General features: G+C 34.5%; 1 protein-coding gene across 5 annotated transcripts in view; it reads right to left on the bottom strand.

The window, feature by feature from the left end:
* Positions 1-10,077, bottom strand: part of LOC123540695 (perlucin-like protein) — a 37,874-nt gene extending 27,797 nt beyond the window's left edge. Inside the window, exons 1-4 of one of the 5 annotated variants that reach the window (XR_008367792.1) lie at positions 9,844-10,067; positions 7,557-7,648; positions 3,525-3,615; positions 1,940-2,331 (exon numbers count right to left, since the gene is read on the bottom strand). Coding sequence is in view for 4 of the 5 variants with exons in the window: in XM_053526498.1 (XP_053382473.1) it covers positions 2,108-2,331; positions 3,525-3,615; positions 7,557-7,648; positions 9,844-9,994 (558 nt within the window). In the remaining variant the exon portion in view is untranslated. Of the gene's footprint in view, positions 1-1,510; positions 2,345-3,063; positions 3,149-3,524; positions 3,616-7,556; positions 7,649-9,843 lie in introns of those variants that run through there. The other 4 variants (XM_053526498.1, XM_053526499.1, XM_053526500.1 and 1 more) reach the window with 4 other exon arrangements.
* Between the last annotated feature and the right edge of the window lie 8,379 nt (positions 10,078-18,456).

Here is an 18,456-nt window from a genome sequence, read left to right on the forward strand (position 1 = left end):
TTTTAGCTTATATAAAGGACCTTCCACAAAATATTAACTCCAAAGTCCGCCTCTTTGCAGATGATACAGCAGTCTATCTCACACTGTCATCTGCAATAAATCAGTTACCCTCCAAATGACCTCAAAATGTTAGAAGATTAGGAGTCGGAGTGGGATATGGAATTTAACCCCTAAAAAAGTCAAACTATCCACGTCACAAGAAGGAAACATCCTATTCTCACACAGTACTACTTCCATGGAGTCCTATTCGACTCAGTCACATCGGCCAAATACCTTGGCATGGATATATCAAATAATCATCATGGGGCGCCCACATCAATAGGTCAACAAAAGAAAACAAATCAAACGTTAGGGTTTCTGCGCAGAAACATCAAGGTCAAACCTGAACCCATTAAGTCCATGGCTTACCAGACGCTTGTTAAACCCCAGCTGGAATATGGCTCTGAAGTGTGGTCACCCTATACCCAAACCCTCATAGATCAGATAGAGGCTGTCCAGGGACGGGCAGATCGCTGTATTAAGGCATGTTACAATCCCTCAGACGTATTGATAGTAGACTTTCCCTTATGTACAAAGTCCACCATGAATTAGTTGCCATCCCAAAAGAAGGCTTCAAGATTAGTTCCCTTCACTCACCAAAAACGTCACTTCCATTCCCTCAGTTACAAAATATTCACGGCAACTACAGATTATTTAAAGTATTCTTTCTTCCCCAGAACAGTGTATTACTGGAATTATCTCCCTCCTGCTGTTGTCCACCTCCCAACCCCTGAGCAATTCAATGCAGCCATTTGCTGTATTGATCATCTCTCACCTTAAACTGCCTGATAGCTGCTTTTTACAGTTCAGTCTTTTAATATTCTTTGGGGTTTGACGCGCAAAATGTCTACGTCCTAGTGAGGTCTTGATATTAACATAAGATAGATAGACAACTCCGCTTCGTGTCGTGATCGATACTGTACTGCGTGTAATGGCAGACATGTAAAATTACAGCGAGGTAGCCAAAATGAAACATAAATATTATAGTGTTTACGTGTTATTAACGTGTTTTACTGTTATGTTTAAACTATAAAATGATTCAATTCAGTTTTATTTTGTTTTACGATTTCATCGTTTAAGTATATTGCCTGATCGCATTTTTACTTAAATCTACTCTCACCACAGAAAAGGTCTTTACTAGTTTTGACGTAAAGAGAGGGATTCTGCCGTGCCGCGAAAATACCTCAGAATCAGATCTGACGTCAAATTATTTGGACTAGGAGGCGGAGACCATCCTGCGCTAGTTGATGTCGCGTTATATTGTTGTGAATATTAGTTGTGTTTCATATACATTGTTTGTATATGTAAAAGAATTACATATCAAGGTGTTGCAAACATGTGCATCTCTCCTTGTTGTTTGCACGCTGGCGTATGTGTACTCTACGAAAATTATTTTGAAACTTCAGAACTTCTTGCAATATGAGTGACAAATCATTGGTGTGAAATGTTCAAAATCAAACAAGATGATGAGAATAGTTTACAATTTATGGGGTCTAGAAGTTGTAGTTTATTACAACCATTTTCTTACAGTCCTACAAAATGAATACAAAATAGATCGTTTATTGTCACAGTTTATATGCATGTCTCCGTACGTTCTGTTTTTATATCCTTTAAATAACTGGTTAAATCGACATTTATATGCAGTTATATACCTTGTTTCATCATACCTGTTTTATTTTCTTTGTTTTGGTTTAACGCCATTTTTCAACAGTATTTCAGTTATGTAACGGCGGGCAGTTAACATAACCAGTGTCCCTGGATTCTGTACCAGTACAAACCTGTAATCGCCAACTTCCCCACATCAATCAAAGGTAGAGAACGAATGATTTCAGACACAATGTTTTTTTTTATCAAATCGTCACGGAGAACATATGCCTCGCCTGGGGATCGAACTCACGACCTCGCGATCCGTAGATCTGTGCTCTGCCTGCTTAGTTAAGCGGGCGGGCTAAAGCTGTTTTGTACACTTGATTGATTACAAAAAAAAGTAGAATAAGCACTAAAACACGACCCTCGAAGAACCAAAGAAGAGTTAAAGTGGTTGAAACTTAGTAATTGCTTTTCAAAATCATTTTGATTTCTGTTCACATACTGCTTTCATCAAACTGTTACATTGAGCGTCATTCCAAGAATAACTATGTCCATGGTAAAAATGAACGCAATGTTCTGTTCCACCTCCGTTGCTCGGTTCACCGGAAATCCAGTCAGTAAATGATACCACGTCATTTGTACCATACCACTTGAACGTTCCCTCTTGGTCCATGTCGCTCAGGCCCATCCAGTAGTGAGCATCTGTGAATGGAGGCTACAACAGTTATATTAAGGTAGTTGTACCGTAATGACAGTCGTTTATTTCCGTAAGATTATGTACTCTGGTATGACGCTTCGGCAATCTTCGGACGATGACGTAGCTCATACGATCACTTGGCTTTCGGGTAGTTCCGGAGAATGCCGAAATCACTTACGTTGAATACGTAATCGAAAGGAAATCGTTTCTTTAATTTTGTCGTTTCTTGCTGTAACAGTTCGTTCCACAAAGTCAAAATAAATTCCACGAAGGTAAAAAATTTGGTGTCTGATTTCTGCCATTGCATTCTATCGTGCTGATGCCTTTGAAGAGCGTCAACATACTAAAACGATAAACTAAGCGCACCAATACGGCAAATACCATGATTTTAGTTTCGGCTCGGTTATTTATCTTTCTAGTGTGTTGGCAACCTTCAGGCATACAGACACTAAATAGGAAAATGGCGCGAAAGAAATGGTAGTCCCATAATGGCGGGTACAAATAGTCCTCAGTTTTTGTGTTCTGTAGCGCTGTTTTATTTTTTTTTATTGCATTGTTTTTCTAAAATCACATGACAGATCTATGCTTGACATGTAATAGCATTTCCACAATGAAATAAAGACATGACAGAATTTTTTATGGAAACTTAGATCATACACCACCACTACAATTTGGGGTTTCATTTACAGACATTTAAAATGGGTCCTGATGTGTGCTGAGGCCATTGGAAATACCATATAGGAAGAAGAAAAGCTATTTAGTGTGTTGTAACCTTCAAACTCGCAAGAACGAAATGACAGAAAAAGCCACCATAAAAATGACCTGAAAATGTAAATACGCACGTTGAAAGTAGAAAGTTAAGAACCAGAAGCCTGAAAACAAAAACGTAAACAAAATAACCTCTGTTAACAATAACTCTCAAGGGTGAATATGTCTCTAAAATACATGGGGCATATATATATGATTACTTACTACAGTCTGTCCTATCCCAAGGGTAACGACTACATTGGACTAAAAGCCACCCGTGACTATAAAAACTGTTTACAAAGGCCTCTGTTTTCCCGTTTAACTAAAAATATGCGGAGAGACCACTCGTCAACAATGTCCACTTTCTTCTTTTTCTAAGGGTGCATTTTGTGGACAGGTTTGATAGTATATCAGTATTTTCAGAAATCAAATAGTTCTTATAACTTCTTACTTTTCAGTTGTTTCATGTAATGTTTAAGGAAGTTATTCTCTTGTTCGCTTTCGACTCGTACGAGGTGTCCGCCAGTCTGACTACAGAGTACCTGAAGAAAAGATAGATGTAGATAAACAAATAGAAAGCAAGATACATTATGTTACTAGGAAATCGTTGACTTTTCGTCCTGCCCAGTGCCAATGCTGTACTATCATATAAACTATCATTTTGTTATATGGGGATTAAAATATCCCCATGACTATAACTTGTATTCGATTTGAACCATGTCAATGTTTACTAGTTATATTTACTTGCTTGTAGATGTGAAGAACGGCGGAATATACCTTTACATGCATAAGTCATCCTTGCCATAAATCCGCAAAGTAGCAGTATCAATTTTGAAATGGTATTTAATTTATTTATTTTCAGGCGTATGCATGACAAATGACATCGAGAATTCTAACTGACCATTTAGAAAGCTGCATAGGCCTTTTAGTCCAACCGAACTTCCGTATACTACTTTGTACATGCATTTAAAGTTAATTTATGCTATTTTTAAATCCACTTTAATGTGTTATTTTTATTGGTATATATATATACATACAAGTAAGTTTTATACTACTACTTCTGTAAAAACATTTGTTAAAGACTGTAGTACATTTGTTACGGATTGTTGTATGTTGTGTATCGTGTTGTTAATATGTCATTGTTTCTATGTATTAAGTTTGTAACTCACTCTGCAACTCCTTAAATGTACAAGACTCTGTCATCTTAATGTATAGGCATGGCTATGCCCATTCTCCTACATATTTTCGCTAATTAAGGTGACTTGCATTTTAAAGTATCCTAGCTCTATTATATAAATGTAGGTTTCTTGCAGTCTGACCTTTAGCAATATCAGAACAATGGTCTTTCTTGAGAGGTGACTCATTGGACAAAATTGACTGTTTGTCCTTCCAAAATACCAGTTGATCAGTATATGACTGTGTATACCCTGAAATCTCGAAAATAAGCCGCGGCTTATTTTAAATTTTCGTAAGGATTTGGTGGCTTATTAACGGGACCGGCTTATTTTTGAGTCCGGCTAACTTTTGAGTACATATTTCCGGTAACGGTTTAAAAACCGGCGTATTATCGAGTACCAAAATACTGCAGAAACGAATGTTATATTTTTTTGCTTTTAGTAAAATTATCGACGTCGGTAAATACTTATACTTCTGACATGCCTGTTTTGTTACAATTTCTTAATGAAAATAATCCAATGCTAACAAACAAATACACCTATGATTTAATCGCCCAACGGGCATGAATAACTTACACAATATGTGATAAACACCGCACTGTGTTATCAATTTATACGTCTTAACAAGATCATTGATACTATTTCTAATACAAAAAAAGTGGACGGCTTATTTTTGAGTGCGGCTAATTTATGGGCCTTTTTTGCCTGTAGTGAAATTGTGGCTTATTTTCGAGACCGGCTTATTTTCAAAACCGGCTTATTTTCGGGATTTCAGGGTAGTATCTTTACAGTAGTGAACTGCTTAGTCAATATTCATTGCTTCGTATTCATAAGCTGTTCTCCTAAGGAGGGGGTGAAGAATACAACAACAACAACAACAATACCCTCAAAGTAAATACACCAACAAAGACACCAGTATCGATATATTATCTCCTGTTCTATTAGTACTACGTACACTGCTTTGTTTGGCGCGGAGTTTCCTTTTGTTGGACATTGCAGCAACTTTCGTACTTGTTTTGATAAAGTTCAAGTACCACACTAGAAAACATTAAGGAAAATCTTAAGGGTAACATTTAATTTGTAATAAATAGTTGATTGTTTCATAATGACTGTAAGGGCCAAGCACATTTTCAGATATTTCACATCGTGAAGTGGCACTTACTAACTTAGGCATTAATTGTTTCATAATGATTGTAAGGATCGTGAGCGATGCAAAACATATAACGTCGTTAGGAGGTACTTGCTTATCTATGACTTACACGGCGTTAAAATAGTGCGATTAACGTCCAACTATTGGTAAACAATTATAAAACACAATATACTGTTCTAGGGTGCCTAGTAAAATGATTTAATGAGACAGAATTCTAACTCAAACATTGAAAAATTAAGGTCAAATCCTGTGGGACTGTTTAAAGTTTTGTCACTTCATCCAGAAATACGCTTGGGGCAGAAGTAAAACCTACCTACATTTCTTCCACAATATGTAATCTAAAGAGTAAAGAAAAAATAGAGAACTTCTACCGCATGTAACTCAGTATTTTTAAAGATGTCTAACTCTGCCCCCTTCTGTTTCAGAGGTAAATTCACTTTGAACAGCAAGAAATCGTTTATCAAATAAAAAAATGCGATTTTGTCAACAGTAAGTCATGCAAAAAAGTAAAAACTTACTAGAAAAAAAACGAATATAAGGATAAACAATTGATCCCAGTGGGGCTTGAACAAATGCCCCCTTGAAAATTTTAAGTCAAAAGTAGGTTTGTAGTAGGAATTGAATACTCTTCAAAAAGAGGTACACTATTATGTATCGAATACCTTAGGGTAAGTTCACATCGGAGTCTAGGGAAGGCTTTACTGTTGTGTAAATGATACTTACTTCCACCAGTAAAGTTACCGACCATTCAAAAATTGGGCCCTGGAAATATGTAAAACTTTTCTTTCCCTGCACATTGAGCGCTGTGATGAAAAGCAAGGAACCAGTAAACCCTACCTCGCCGTGGAATTTGCAGAGTTCAGCTCTTCAACAGGGAAGGTACGATTGGTGTACTAACTTGCACCGTTCAAGTGAGTTATCTGTTATAGAGTCGGCCTCAGTACTCTACCTTAGAGCTTCGATGTGAACTTACCCTTAATGTACGAGTCTATCCCATGAAACTGCTTGTAAATATATACATGTAGATTGCAAAAACTTGAAATCATCGGCGAACACATTTTCTAGAACTATATTCTAGCAAGTCTGGTCACATGAACAGAATGTAAATTGATCAAATCTGTCTCCGCTTTTCTTTTGCAAATATTAAACTTAAATATTCAATTAAATATTTGCAATTTGTTTTCGTCAACATAAATAATACCCTCAGTGATATTTACCGTCAAAAAATTACAAATGGTTTGTTCAATACACCATACTTTATATAACAAAAATTTACACACCACGAGGGTCAGAATGCACGAAATTTACGTTCTTGTACGTACATATGAACCTACATGTTTGAAGTGTATACAATCGAACTGTGATTTTCAATGTTTCCGATTCGGAATATATATACATGCATAAACACGCGCCGTTGTTGGGCTGGAAAAAGGTAAGTCCAATATTGATACTAAAAGCTATATTGTATAAATTTTTCGTTATTTTCTTTGCATAAAGTAAGGGTGTTAAAAGTTCAGAGTATAAAAATGGAATTCATAAGCATTGGTAAAACAGCATCAAAGCTAAATCTGGCCGATGACGTTGCTCTTGCATCTATGTCATTGAAAATGGGACACAGTACGATGTTTTATGGACCTGTGTATAATAAGACAGTGGTTTACAAATATAATGCACAGTGCCACTACGGCAAAAATCACACAAGTGTGTCTGTAGGAATTTATCAGCAACAAAAAGACAAATACAAGTATGCACTATTATATGAGTACCAAATCCGTGAACTACGATCAGGTAGCCAGTAAAAGTCTCCTCTATTGAAAAATTCTTTGACCTTGTAAATAAGAACTTTATAACTTAAATGAAAATTATTACAGACGCCACAGAAAAAAACAATAAACAGTAACACGAAATAATTCGATGTGGACTCCGCTGATATAAACACAGGAACCTGACCTGAAATTCTATCAATAATCAAGCCAACAAAAGTCTATATAAAACAGACCCCCTTTGATATAGAAGGGAGTCTTTTTTATATAGACTTGTGTTGGCTTGATTATTGATAGAATTTCAGGTTCCTGTGATATAAACATAAGCTCACTTTGAAGTTATCACCTGTATATGATTAGCCAAGTGTGCCTGTAAACAAACACAGTTAAATTACCTCAGCATCAAGAAAGTTGACTTCAGCTTGAGAGAACAAATAGCATGAACCTTGAAATGTGACCCATCCGTCCGGACAGTGACAATCAGCATCTGTAACAGACACCATCATAGTATTGTACTACTGTGAAATCATTGATATTCGTGGGGGTGGGGGGCTAATTTTCATGGATTTCATGGTCGAGTCAATCCACGAAATTTAATCTCAACGGACAAGTAAAATTCCCATTCATTTTATGTTCAAAAGTTGAAATCCACGAATACCATATCCCCACGAAATTGCCGGTTTGACCAAAACAACGAAATTTCATGCCCACGAAATTAAATGATTTTACAGTATTAGGTCTGTACGTACAATACGGTGGAGTACGCATTCGAAAAAAAAACAAATTATAGGTGAGTCTTGTTATTAGGACTGGTACACTTCCAAATATATCCTATATTGTACTGATAAAGATAAAATAATCTTTCTTATTTACGCTTATTTTTTTCTGTAAAAAATGAGACACTATTTCAACGTAAACATCGCGTCAAACATTTACTATGCGATACTTAAAATTCTAACATAAAACTGTTGTTCTTGTCACTTTTCGGATGTGTTTTTTATCAGGAAAGAAAACGTGTGTTAACAGAGAGATTTTCGCGCTCAGGTGCTGTTAAAACACGTGTTCCTTGGTAAAGCGTAAACGCAATACGACCCCGAAACAGATATTTCAAAAAGAAATGACGTCAGTATGTAAAAACAACGTAGACATTACCACGTATTTCATTAAAATATAATGATGTTGCGGGATAATATATTCGTTTATTAGTTTTTACGCGTTCGTTTAACACTAGAATAGCGTTAGCATATGTTCATTTTGTGATATAACATCTTCAGAATCCCTCGGGAATCGTTGTTGTCCTAGCAAATACCCGTGCTCGGGCACCAGCCTATAACTCTGGAATCTACAGATATTATAACACGAAAAAACAATGCGTTTTTCTTACATTGATCAACAGTTTTAATCGTGTTTTCATAGTCCAATATTTAAATTTGCTACATTTTGTGTCCAATACAGAGTCACATGATACAAATGTGCAAATTGCTGACTGGAAGAGAAAAACAGAGATATAAAATAAATGTAGTTGTATTTTATATTTTTGTGGAGTCATCTTCTACGCAAGCTTTCAAAATCTGAGATTAAATTAGAAAACATATCTCTGAAGGCGATATCTAATACTATATAGCACTCATCTCTGTCATCATAAACTTTAAATAAGAATCTTGTGTCATTCCATAAAAAAATAGTTTTGAAAATAATTATTAGAGGTTCAAGTGGTATCATGTGTGGATTTCAATAAGCGTATAAGCTGTGATACGTCAGAATACTTTAGCTACATACGGATCCAAAAATTACTTAGCAATTTCTTAATAAGGTTAGATGATATTGAACAGAACTAATATAATATATAAGAATGTTATATGAAGATCATTTCGAGGGCTTGGCGCAAAACTATTGTATCTTGTTCTTTATTTATATACACTTACAATAGTTTTGCACCAAGCCCTCGATTTGGAAACAATTTATTATTATTATACCAGATTTATATAGCGCCCTTTTCATGATCAATTTCACGTTCAAAGGCGCTTTACATAGTTCAAATGCAGCCACACAGGGCGCATAATTCATCCTCTACTAGTACAGACACAGAACGATCTGACCAGAGGGACAGAGTGAGACAAAACCCCCACGACAGAGAGATCAGAAATCAGATACAGGCTTGTCCGGCTAACTTAGCCTAGCTTGTTGCGAATTGACAGCTTGGTTCTTTAACGTGTCCAGTGTATATCACTGATACACGCAAGGATTGCCTGGGTTCCTGACCAGTACACCTCCAGTTGGGTGGGAAACACTGGAAAGCGTTTCTGAAAATTCCTGAGTAGCTGCCGGGGATCGAACCCCCGACCTCAGGATTGGAAGGCCAGTGTGCAAACCGTGTGCATCCAAGCAAAATAATATAGCAGAATATAGCCCCTAGCTCGGACAAGCAAGTAGTAACAAGCATACCATAGTTGTCAAAGGAATAAAGTAGTACACTATTCTGCTCTTGTGCTGAGCGCTGCTAAATTGAATAAATATATATTATTCTGGTAGATTGGAACCAAGACGTAATTTCTATTGTCGTAAACTGATTAACTCTATTTAATACAATTATCTGTGCAACTATTACAAGAATATTAAGAAATATATTATATATTAGTTTTAGATAATATGCTAAATTTTCAAACAAACAAAAACGTGTACCCCTACGTTTTTCTAATTCTTCCAGCCTGTGCTCCATCCTAACTATTTTAGCTAATGTTTGCTCCTCGTAGTGGTATCTAGAACAGTGAGCATCCTCTCCATTGCTGAGATGTACCTGTAACAGAATCAAAATTACTCCTGGAAATTTCATTGTGTGCTTTAAAACTGATATATGACTAAACGAAACTGTCACGGGAGTTTTAATGATTGCCGTTCAAAATGTTCGACACTTATAATATATACTTAAATAATGAAATTCTCCTTAGCAGCTACTTTGGGGGAAGTATCTCTTATTGTGTTATAAGTGTTTCGTTTACAATGTACGGCTTACTTATCATATGACATAACATTAAATGGTATTTCCCCTCCAAACCCCCAAAAGACGAACTTACAAAGGGTGTTACGAAAGTTGTGCTGCTAGCCTTATACCTTTGTTGTAACTGATCGAATCGTTTGCAAGATACATCAATGATAGAGAGGTCTGTTTTATCCTATAAAATAATACTATATACAGGTATATATTGATATAATTCCATGCTGTATAAAACTATAGAGGCACACACGTGATATAGTCGAATAAACTGGGTATGTCAAAAATGAGTTCCAGTTACAAGGCTTTTAAGATGTTTCATAATGCATAGTTTGTGATAAAGATGTTTATCACATGTTTGACGTCACCGGAGTGTAATAAAGCTATTAAATAGATAAAGAATATTAGGTTACTGTCTTTCTTAACTTAAGATTATCCGCCAAGTTGGGGAAAGGTTTATCCATCCCAAGGCTTGCCAAGGGAGATAAACCTCTCGATGACGAGGTGGATAAACTTAAGTTAAGAAAGACAGTAAACTAAAATTCTATTTTTATCCTACCACTAAGCATTTATCAGGCAGAGTCTCGCATTTTATTATTTTATTCAACAGGTTTAATAAATTCAATACGAAAAGACACACATGTAATATCCTCTATTTATCAGCATATGCCCACTGACAGATTAACGTGTCACATAAAATTGTTAAATTGCTCAAATATCTGATAATTGTGCTAGACGTGTTTTACTTGGGAAGAAAATTTTAGTTTTGTATGCTTTGGTTGCAAATAAAACACAGCTTTGAGTTCAGATGCCAAAACAATAATCAGAATGTTAAACTTTTCTATCAAATACTATGACGTCATCTTAAAAGGACTGTTACTGTTATAATAAGTAAGTTGCATGTTGATCAGTAGTAAACAGAATCAACAGGAATTATCCATTCTGATAATTCAAGCCAAAATGTAAATATAGATTATTCTTTAAGTGGTTAAAGTCTTGGAGTTCATAAAATTTAATTCTAACACTTTTAAGATTTTAATCTTACATAAACAAAAAAGGATTTTACCGTGTTTTGCCTTGTCGATTACAAGACGTTTCGTAAAAAGATCTTCTTTTGGCTATTCCGGTTTACTCCCTCGTATTTAAAACCACATTTTTTTCCAGATTAATGTCCCTTTCTAGTGTTATCTCGAACGTGTTAGAATGGAAATAGATTTTAGTTTTGCGTGTTTTGCTGGCAAACAAAACACGTTTTATCGTTCAGATGCGTCGTAATTGATCACGAAGGCCTTTAGATGAGTCTAATTGTTAAAAAAAAACACGAAACAATTGATATTTCCAGATGCTTCAACAACTTTTAATCGTAATTTTATTCTCAGTGTAACAGTGGTTTCATTGTTATTTTTTTAATCTATTTTAAGACAAAATTCAAACGGTAGAAATTTAAAGAAATATTTTATATCTAAAATGGTGTATGTAGTTTTATATATAATATATTATGCACCGGGCCTTTTGAATTAAATAAGTTAATTAATGGTCAAACGGGAAGCACTTAATATATTGTATTTAGTAACATCTTCCCCATTTAGAAAAGTGGGAAACCTCTTAGGTTGATTTTCCCGAAACGGGAAGCTGTCATTACTGACCGCAGCATGCTTGTTTTGTTTTGCAATATTTTATATTTCTGGAAGTCGGTGGCGATTTACCAGTTTGTAGAATTTACTCACAGTAGGAAGGCACAATGCCTAAGGCAGCCGGTTTAGTGAGTAATAATAATATTTATCGAAAATAGACACTGACGTATGTTAAAACTATGACACTATTTTCAATACGGTATTCGGATAAAAAAGAACAAACAAAAAAAAAAAACAAAAACAAAAAACAACAAAAACAAAAACAATTGATCAAACATAGAAAATAAAATTCATATTCAACAAACATAGCATGTATACATTACGGGGGTCATCAGTTCAAAGGTAAGATAAAGCTTCGACATTTTCTTACAGAAAAATGTTTGAAATAGTATCAACTGAGGGTCAATTTGTGATTAACCTACATACACACAAATTATGGTAAAAGCGTAGCAGTTATTTCAGTTAATCTATTTGATACAACTTGATATGGAAAGAAACTAGTCATTAATTACCAAGATTTGTTTCTAGATTGCACCTTTACATTTTTCCAGGTCGTTGGTTGGTATTTAATTCACCTTCCCAGAACGCAAGCATACATGGGACCAATGTGGGACCTATATGTGCTAACCGTATTGGACCCAGATGGGTTTTGCAAACCCTTTTGGCATGGATCCCGTATGGTATATATTATATGGGACCAATGCGGGTCCCTTATTAGTCCAAGATCTTATGACCTATGTGGGACATTTCTGGGTCCCATATCGTTTATATTATGGACCGTTTAGGGGCGTGCTGTGATTGTGTGGATCTTATTCCGGCCGCAGGCAGGTATTGGTTTCACCTTACTTCTTGTAAATATCTGGGGTGAAAGTCATATAATAGCTGATTAAAACTGTACATTTTGATCGGTGGATGAAAATTTCTACAGGTTTTTGAATGGAATAGATAATATTTTCTTAAGGGGTGTACAGGTGCTCCGGGCAGCTATATTGTTAGACAGTATAATCCGTTGCACACCCTATAAACGACTGTATTTCCCCTCTTCCTCTTGCGAGTGATCAAAACAATAAACTGACATCTAAACGTTGAAAAACAGCATTTTAAAGTGACTGATTTGCTTTAAAAGTATATATATTTACATTTTATTACAACCTGAACATGCATATGACTTGTTTCTGTATATAATGTGCTAGTCTGATGACAGGTAGAATTATAGCAAAAAACTCGATTGATCACTGAATTTGTCGAGAAATTATACATTGTCAGCGTCAAAAGTACTTATTTTCTTGCTTGAAGAATGACCTATATGTAAATTCCACTGTGTCATGGATAAAGAAACAAAACTAGTTTGGTAAAATGAAATAAAACCATTGATAAATACTCGAATTTGTTTATAACCGTAAAGGAAAGAAAATTCAATGCTATTTCCTGACTGTATGCATTCTTGCTTAATTTCTGTACAAGTGCTTGTGAGTTTGGTATAAAGACTGTATGCCTGTTTGTGAGTGACTTCTTTAAAAAATATCGGCGTTTCCTATGCTCCTGTAGTATTTCTTCATATTTAGAACCCGCAAACAATGTTTGAATGAGGGTGGTATAAAGCAGTCACCATGCGGTCTGTCTGTTCGATCTGTTTGTATATGTGTCCTCATATATTTAGTCGTGCAATTTCTTCAATGCTATTGCACCTACCTCTCTCAAAGTTTTCATACAAACATCGGCCATATGTAGTTAATGTCCATCTTATTACTTTCCTTTTTCTTTTTAAAGTTACACTTAAAGGTGAAACATGGTCTGTGTTTCGTATCAGTGCCATAACTTCTTTATGCATTAAGGGATTTTGAAATAACTTGACACAAATGTTCACCATCATGAGACCGTAATGCGACAATGTGTCTCATACAAGACTATATTTTCTAGAATTTCAAACCAACTAATATATAATCGGAACTGCAATATTTAATAACATGTGAGAATATGAACAGTAAATGGGGTGAAGCGGCGCGAGATTAAATCTACTAATCCTTTGTGGATCGCTTTCTTGACAGCGTCGCACAGTAATCAGCTTTATTTTAGGTTTGTCTTTGTATTTGCCATAAACACATGAACTTTAACATGAACCTTGTCTTATTTTACTGAAAATACATTCTGCGAATGAAATAAGTCCCCATTTTACAAGCAGAAGTGCCATTAGAGGAAAAAATGAGGGTCTATTACCTCACCTGAGCAAGAAGTGCTCTTGTGATTATCCTGTGTCCGTCGTCTGTCGTTGTCGGGTATTTTTCCCGATATCTGGAGTAATGGTGTTATTTACCTTTGTACAAGAATAAGGGTAGCATTAATAACCCTGACAATTACAGGGGCATAACTATATTAAGGTATTAGAGCACTAATAGTAATGTTTACAAAATGGCCTTTGCTTGGTATATTCTGAAAGGTAACCGTGTTTTGCACTATTTTGCAATTTTTAAACAACTTTTACCGTGCCGTTTTTTCTATAAATTTTGTATAACTTATGGTATCTCCTCAAGCTTAAGTACAGACAAATTTCAAAGTGATAGCCACTGTCCAAAATGTTCGCAGAGAACTCATTTTACCACTAATTTTAATAAAAGAAACATCAAACTATTGGTAAACAATTATAAACACAAAATAAAAATGCCAATATCATTTTTTCTATGGTGCCTCAAGTAAATAGATTTAATGAGACAGAATTCATACTTCAACATTGAAAAAATAAGGTCGAATGCTGTGTTTCTGTTTTGAATTTTGCTTACTCCATTTAAAAATAACCTTAGGGCAGACGTAAAACCTACCTAAATTTCTTCCACAATATATAATCTAAGAGTGAAAGCAAAATAGAGAACTTTCACCGTGTGTAACTCAGTATTTTTAAAGATGTGTAACTCTACCCCTTCTGTTTAAGTAGTAAATTCACTTTGAACACCAAAAAATTGATTATAAGATTCGTCTTTTTCCATTTTTGTACAAGAAAACAATAATAAGTCTTGAAATAAGTTAAAACTTACTAGAAAAAAGGAAAAAAAAATTGGTCCCAGTTGGGCTTGAACCTACGCCCCCTAAGAATTGCTGTCAAAGTAGGTTTATGGTAGGAATTGAATACTCTTCAAAAAGGAGGTTCTGTATTAGTGATCTAATACCTTAAGCTGTTTTGGAAAGTTGTTCACATCTTTATAAAACACTAGGTTAAACACTTTTGAGGTCAATAACATATTGTGTGAAGAACAGGCTGGATTTAGAGAACATTATAGCCCTGTTGATCATATATTTTCTTTAAAATTGTTAATAGATATGTATTACGTTTTTTGAATAAGTACCGTAATAATCCTTGTAATGAAAATAGAGTAAATATGGTAAAAGCCAGGTCTGAGTATAAAATTTTGTTACGCAAATGTAGATATGCTTATGATAACGAAAAAACAGATAAATTGTTACAATGTAGAATTAAAAATGCTCGTATATACTGGAACCTACTGAAGGAGTCTGCAGGTATAAAACGTTCTAATATTACATTATCAACTTTTGAAAATTACTTTAAAGCAGTTAATAATCCATTAGATAGATATTTTTCGCCTGATGAAGATATTTTATATTTTAACGAAAAATACAGAAATAATGAGTTTAAAATCGTGTTTGAAGAACTGAATATATGTATATCTAAAGAGGAAATCTTGTCAGCTATAAATCAGCTCAATAATAACCGCTCGGGTGGTCCAGATTTGATAGTTAATGAATTTTTGATCGCTGGAAAACATGTTTTAGTTGATGTATTTTACAATTTATTTAACAAAGCCTTTGATATCGGGTATTTTCCTGAACGGTGGTCAGAAGGATATGTTATTCCATTACACAAAAAAGGAAGCATTAATAATGTAGATAACTATAGAGGGATAACTTTGTTAAGCTATGTCGGTAAATTATTTACACGTATAATTAATAATAGATTGCGAAATTGGGCTGAATTGTATAATGTATATATTGAAGCGCAAGCTGGATTTAGAGCTAATATGAGTACTGTTGATAATATTTTTGTGTTGCATGGTTTGATATCACATATGTTAAACCAGGGGAAACAACTCTACTGTTTGTTCGTCGATTTTAGTAAAGCTTTCGATTACGTAGTTAGGGATAATTTGTGGTATAAGCTTGTCAAACTAGGTTTACGTGGTAAAATTTTAGACATCATACAATCTATATATAGTTCTGTTAAATCAAGGGTGAAATACTTGAACAAAGTTAGTGAAGAATTTACATGTACACTTGGTGTTCGTCAAGGGGAGTGCTTATCTCCCTTTCTATTTTCTATGTATGTTAATGACCTTGAGGATACGTTCATAAGTAGCGGCTTAGATGGAATAGATGTACAAATGTTTAAGATATTTTTGTTACTTAATGCAGACGATATTGTAATTTTTGCGAATTCTGCTAATGAATTACAAGACAGTTTAAATTTATTAAATAATTATTGTAAATTGTTGACTACTTCTCATACCTAGGTATTCAATTTTCATTCAATGGCAAGTTCGGTAGAACTGAGGCTCATTTAGTTGATCAAGCACGCAAAGCTATGTTTGCAGTTATAAGTAAATTCAGGAAGTTGTTTTTAACTATTTTTTTGTAGTTGCACCTTTTCGATACCATGGTTACTCCTATTGTCTTGTACGGCTGAGAGGTATGGGGGAGGGGTTGAAAATTCAGATATTGTTGATATATTTCAGTTGAAATATATAAAACTTATTTTAAATTTGAAGCAGAGTACCCCTAATAACATGTTGTATGGTGATCTTAGTATTTTACCACTTTCGAGTCGTATTAAATGTAGAGTGTTAACTTTTTGGAGTAAGTTAATAAACTCCAAGGAAAATAAATTTTGTAATATTTTGTACAGAACTTCTCCCACTGTCTCAGAGACGAAACAAGAAATTTAACTGGTTATGTTATATTAAAGAAAGTCTTGATTCTCTTGGTATATCTAATTAGTCGTTAGATCAGAAGATTCGCTCTTGTAACTCCTTCAAAAAATGTTGTTAACACTTGAATTAAAGATCAGTTTATACAAAACTGGAACTATTCAGTTAATAACCCAAGCAAATGTTTAAATTATAGAATGTATAAACACGAATTTGTATTTGTAAAATATTTCAAGCTTTTACCTTTTGACCTTAGCATTTCACTTTGTAAATTCAGATGCACGAATCATGTTGCCAATAGAAAAATGTAGATTTGAAAACAATGCAGGAGAAAAAAGTACTTGTCATTTGTGTAACAGTAACATATTTAGGAGATGAATTTCCTTTTTATTACAAAGATATATTTCAATGTTGATAAAAAATGTAATATATTTTTTCTATCAATATAATATTCATCTATATATTTAATATATAGATGAATATTATTTTAAATATCCAGATACTCTCAAATTTTCTGACCTTATGAACAATTACAATAAGAATACTTTGTTAAAACTGGCTGTTTCCTGTAAGAAAATTATGTCTGCTTTTAGATAAATAGTTCTCGTCCTCCACATCATCAGTTACTTCTGCAACGAGGTTTTACATGTCAATCTGATTTTGTTACTATGACTTGTTATTGTTACAATTGTTGTCAGAGGCCCTTATGAGCATTGACTTGATTAATAAATTGTAAACTGTAAAAAGCAATGAAAACGACCAAATCCGCGAGGACATATTCCTGTCGTGTGTGCGTTATCACTATCAAATGCAAACTATTTCTAACATGAGAAATAGCGGTAAATCTTGACAGTCAGTAAACATGACGGCTGTATTTGTAACGATAACATGTTTATTTTATTTATTATTGAGAAACGGGGTTAAACCATTAGGCCATTCAGCTATTTTATGCTGCTTTTGAATCTTGTTGACTGATTCACCACGAAGTTAACTCGAGTTGAATTACTAATAAGGACTTAATCGACTTTTCCGATAATATATTCGTTATCCTTTTCTATTTATACGTTCATCCGCAGGATACTTGCGGGTGAAATAGTTTTGTTTGTTGTTTTTAAATCAGAGGATCATTTTCTTGCAGACGGACAGACAGACGGGGGGGTCAACCTATAGTCCTCTCCTGTCTTATCTCACTGATATTTTGAAATCGTAAGGTAACATTACTTCGTGTGATTTCCATAGGGAATCGACGATTAATTTTTTGCAAGACATGGTAGGGACCTTGTGTATACATTCAGTTTCTAATTCGTATTTCATGATAGTATATGTGTGTAAAGCCAACTCTAAACACTTGCATGTAAACGATGCTGTAGCATTCAATTAATTATTTAATTAAGTAGGACAGCGAGTCACAGACACTCGAATCCAACCACCCCCAATGGATTAGTATAAGCATCGCATGGGGGTGGGGGGTGTTGGGTTCGACATTTAATGACATTATAAACATGACGACTGATCAAAAGAGACAATTTTGTATGTATACTTTTTATTTCATTTACGCATTTTAAGGTCATAAATCGCCTGTTGTAATCGCAAGATGGAATACAGTATCACTCGCAAATACGAATTCAGATCAAATATCAAAATTGGCAAGCCGGCATACAGTAAATGTTTTTTCACCGACTAGAGAAAAATTAATTTCATTCAAAAACGCAACAGAAACAAAACATTTTATTTACAT

The sequence above is a fragment of the Mercenaria mercenaria genome, chromosome 16, assembly GCF_021730395.1.
Source record: "Mercenaria mercenaria strain notata chromosome 16, MADL_Memer_1, whole genome shotgun sequence".
In the NCBI taxonomy this organism is placed as follows: domain Eukaryota; kingdom Metazoa; phylum Mollusca; class Bivalvia; order Venerida; family Veneridae; genus Mercenaria; species Mercenaria mercenaria.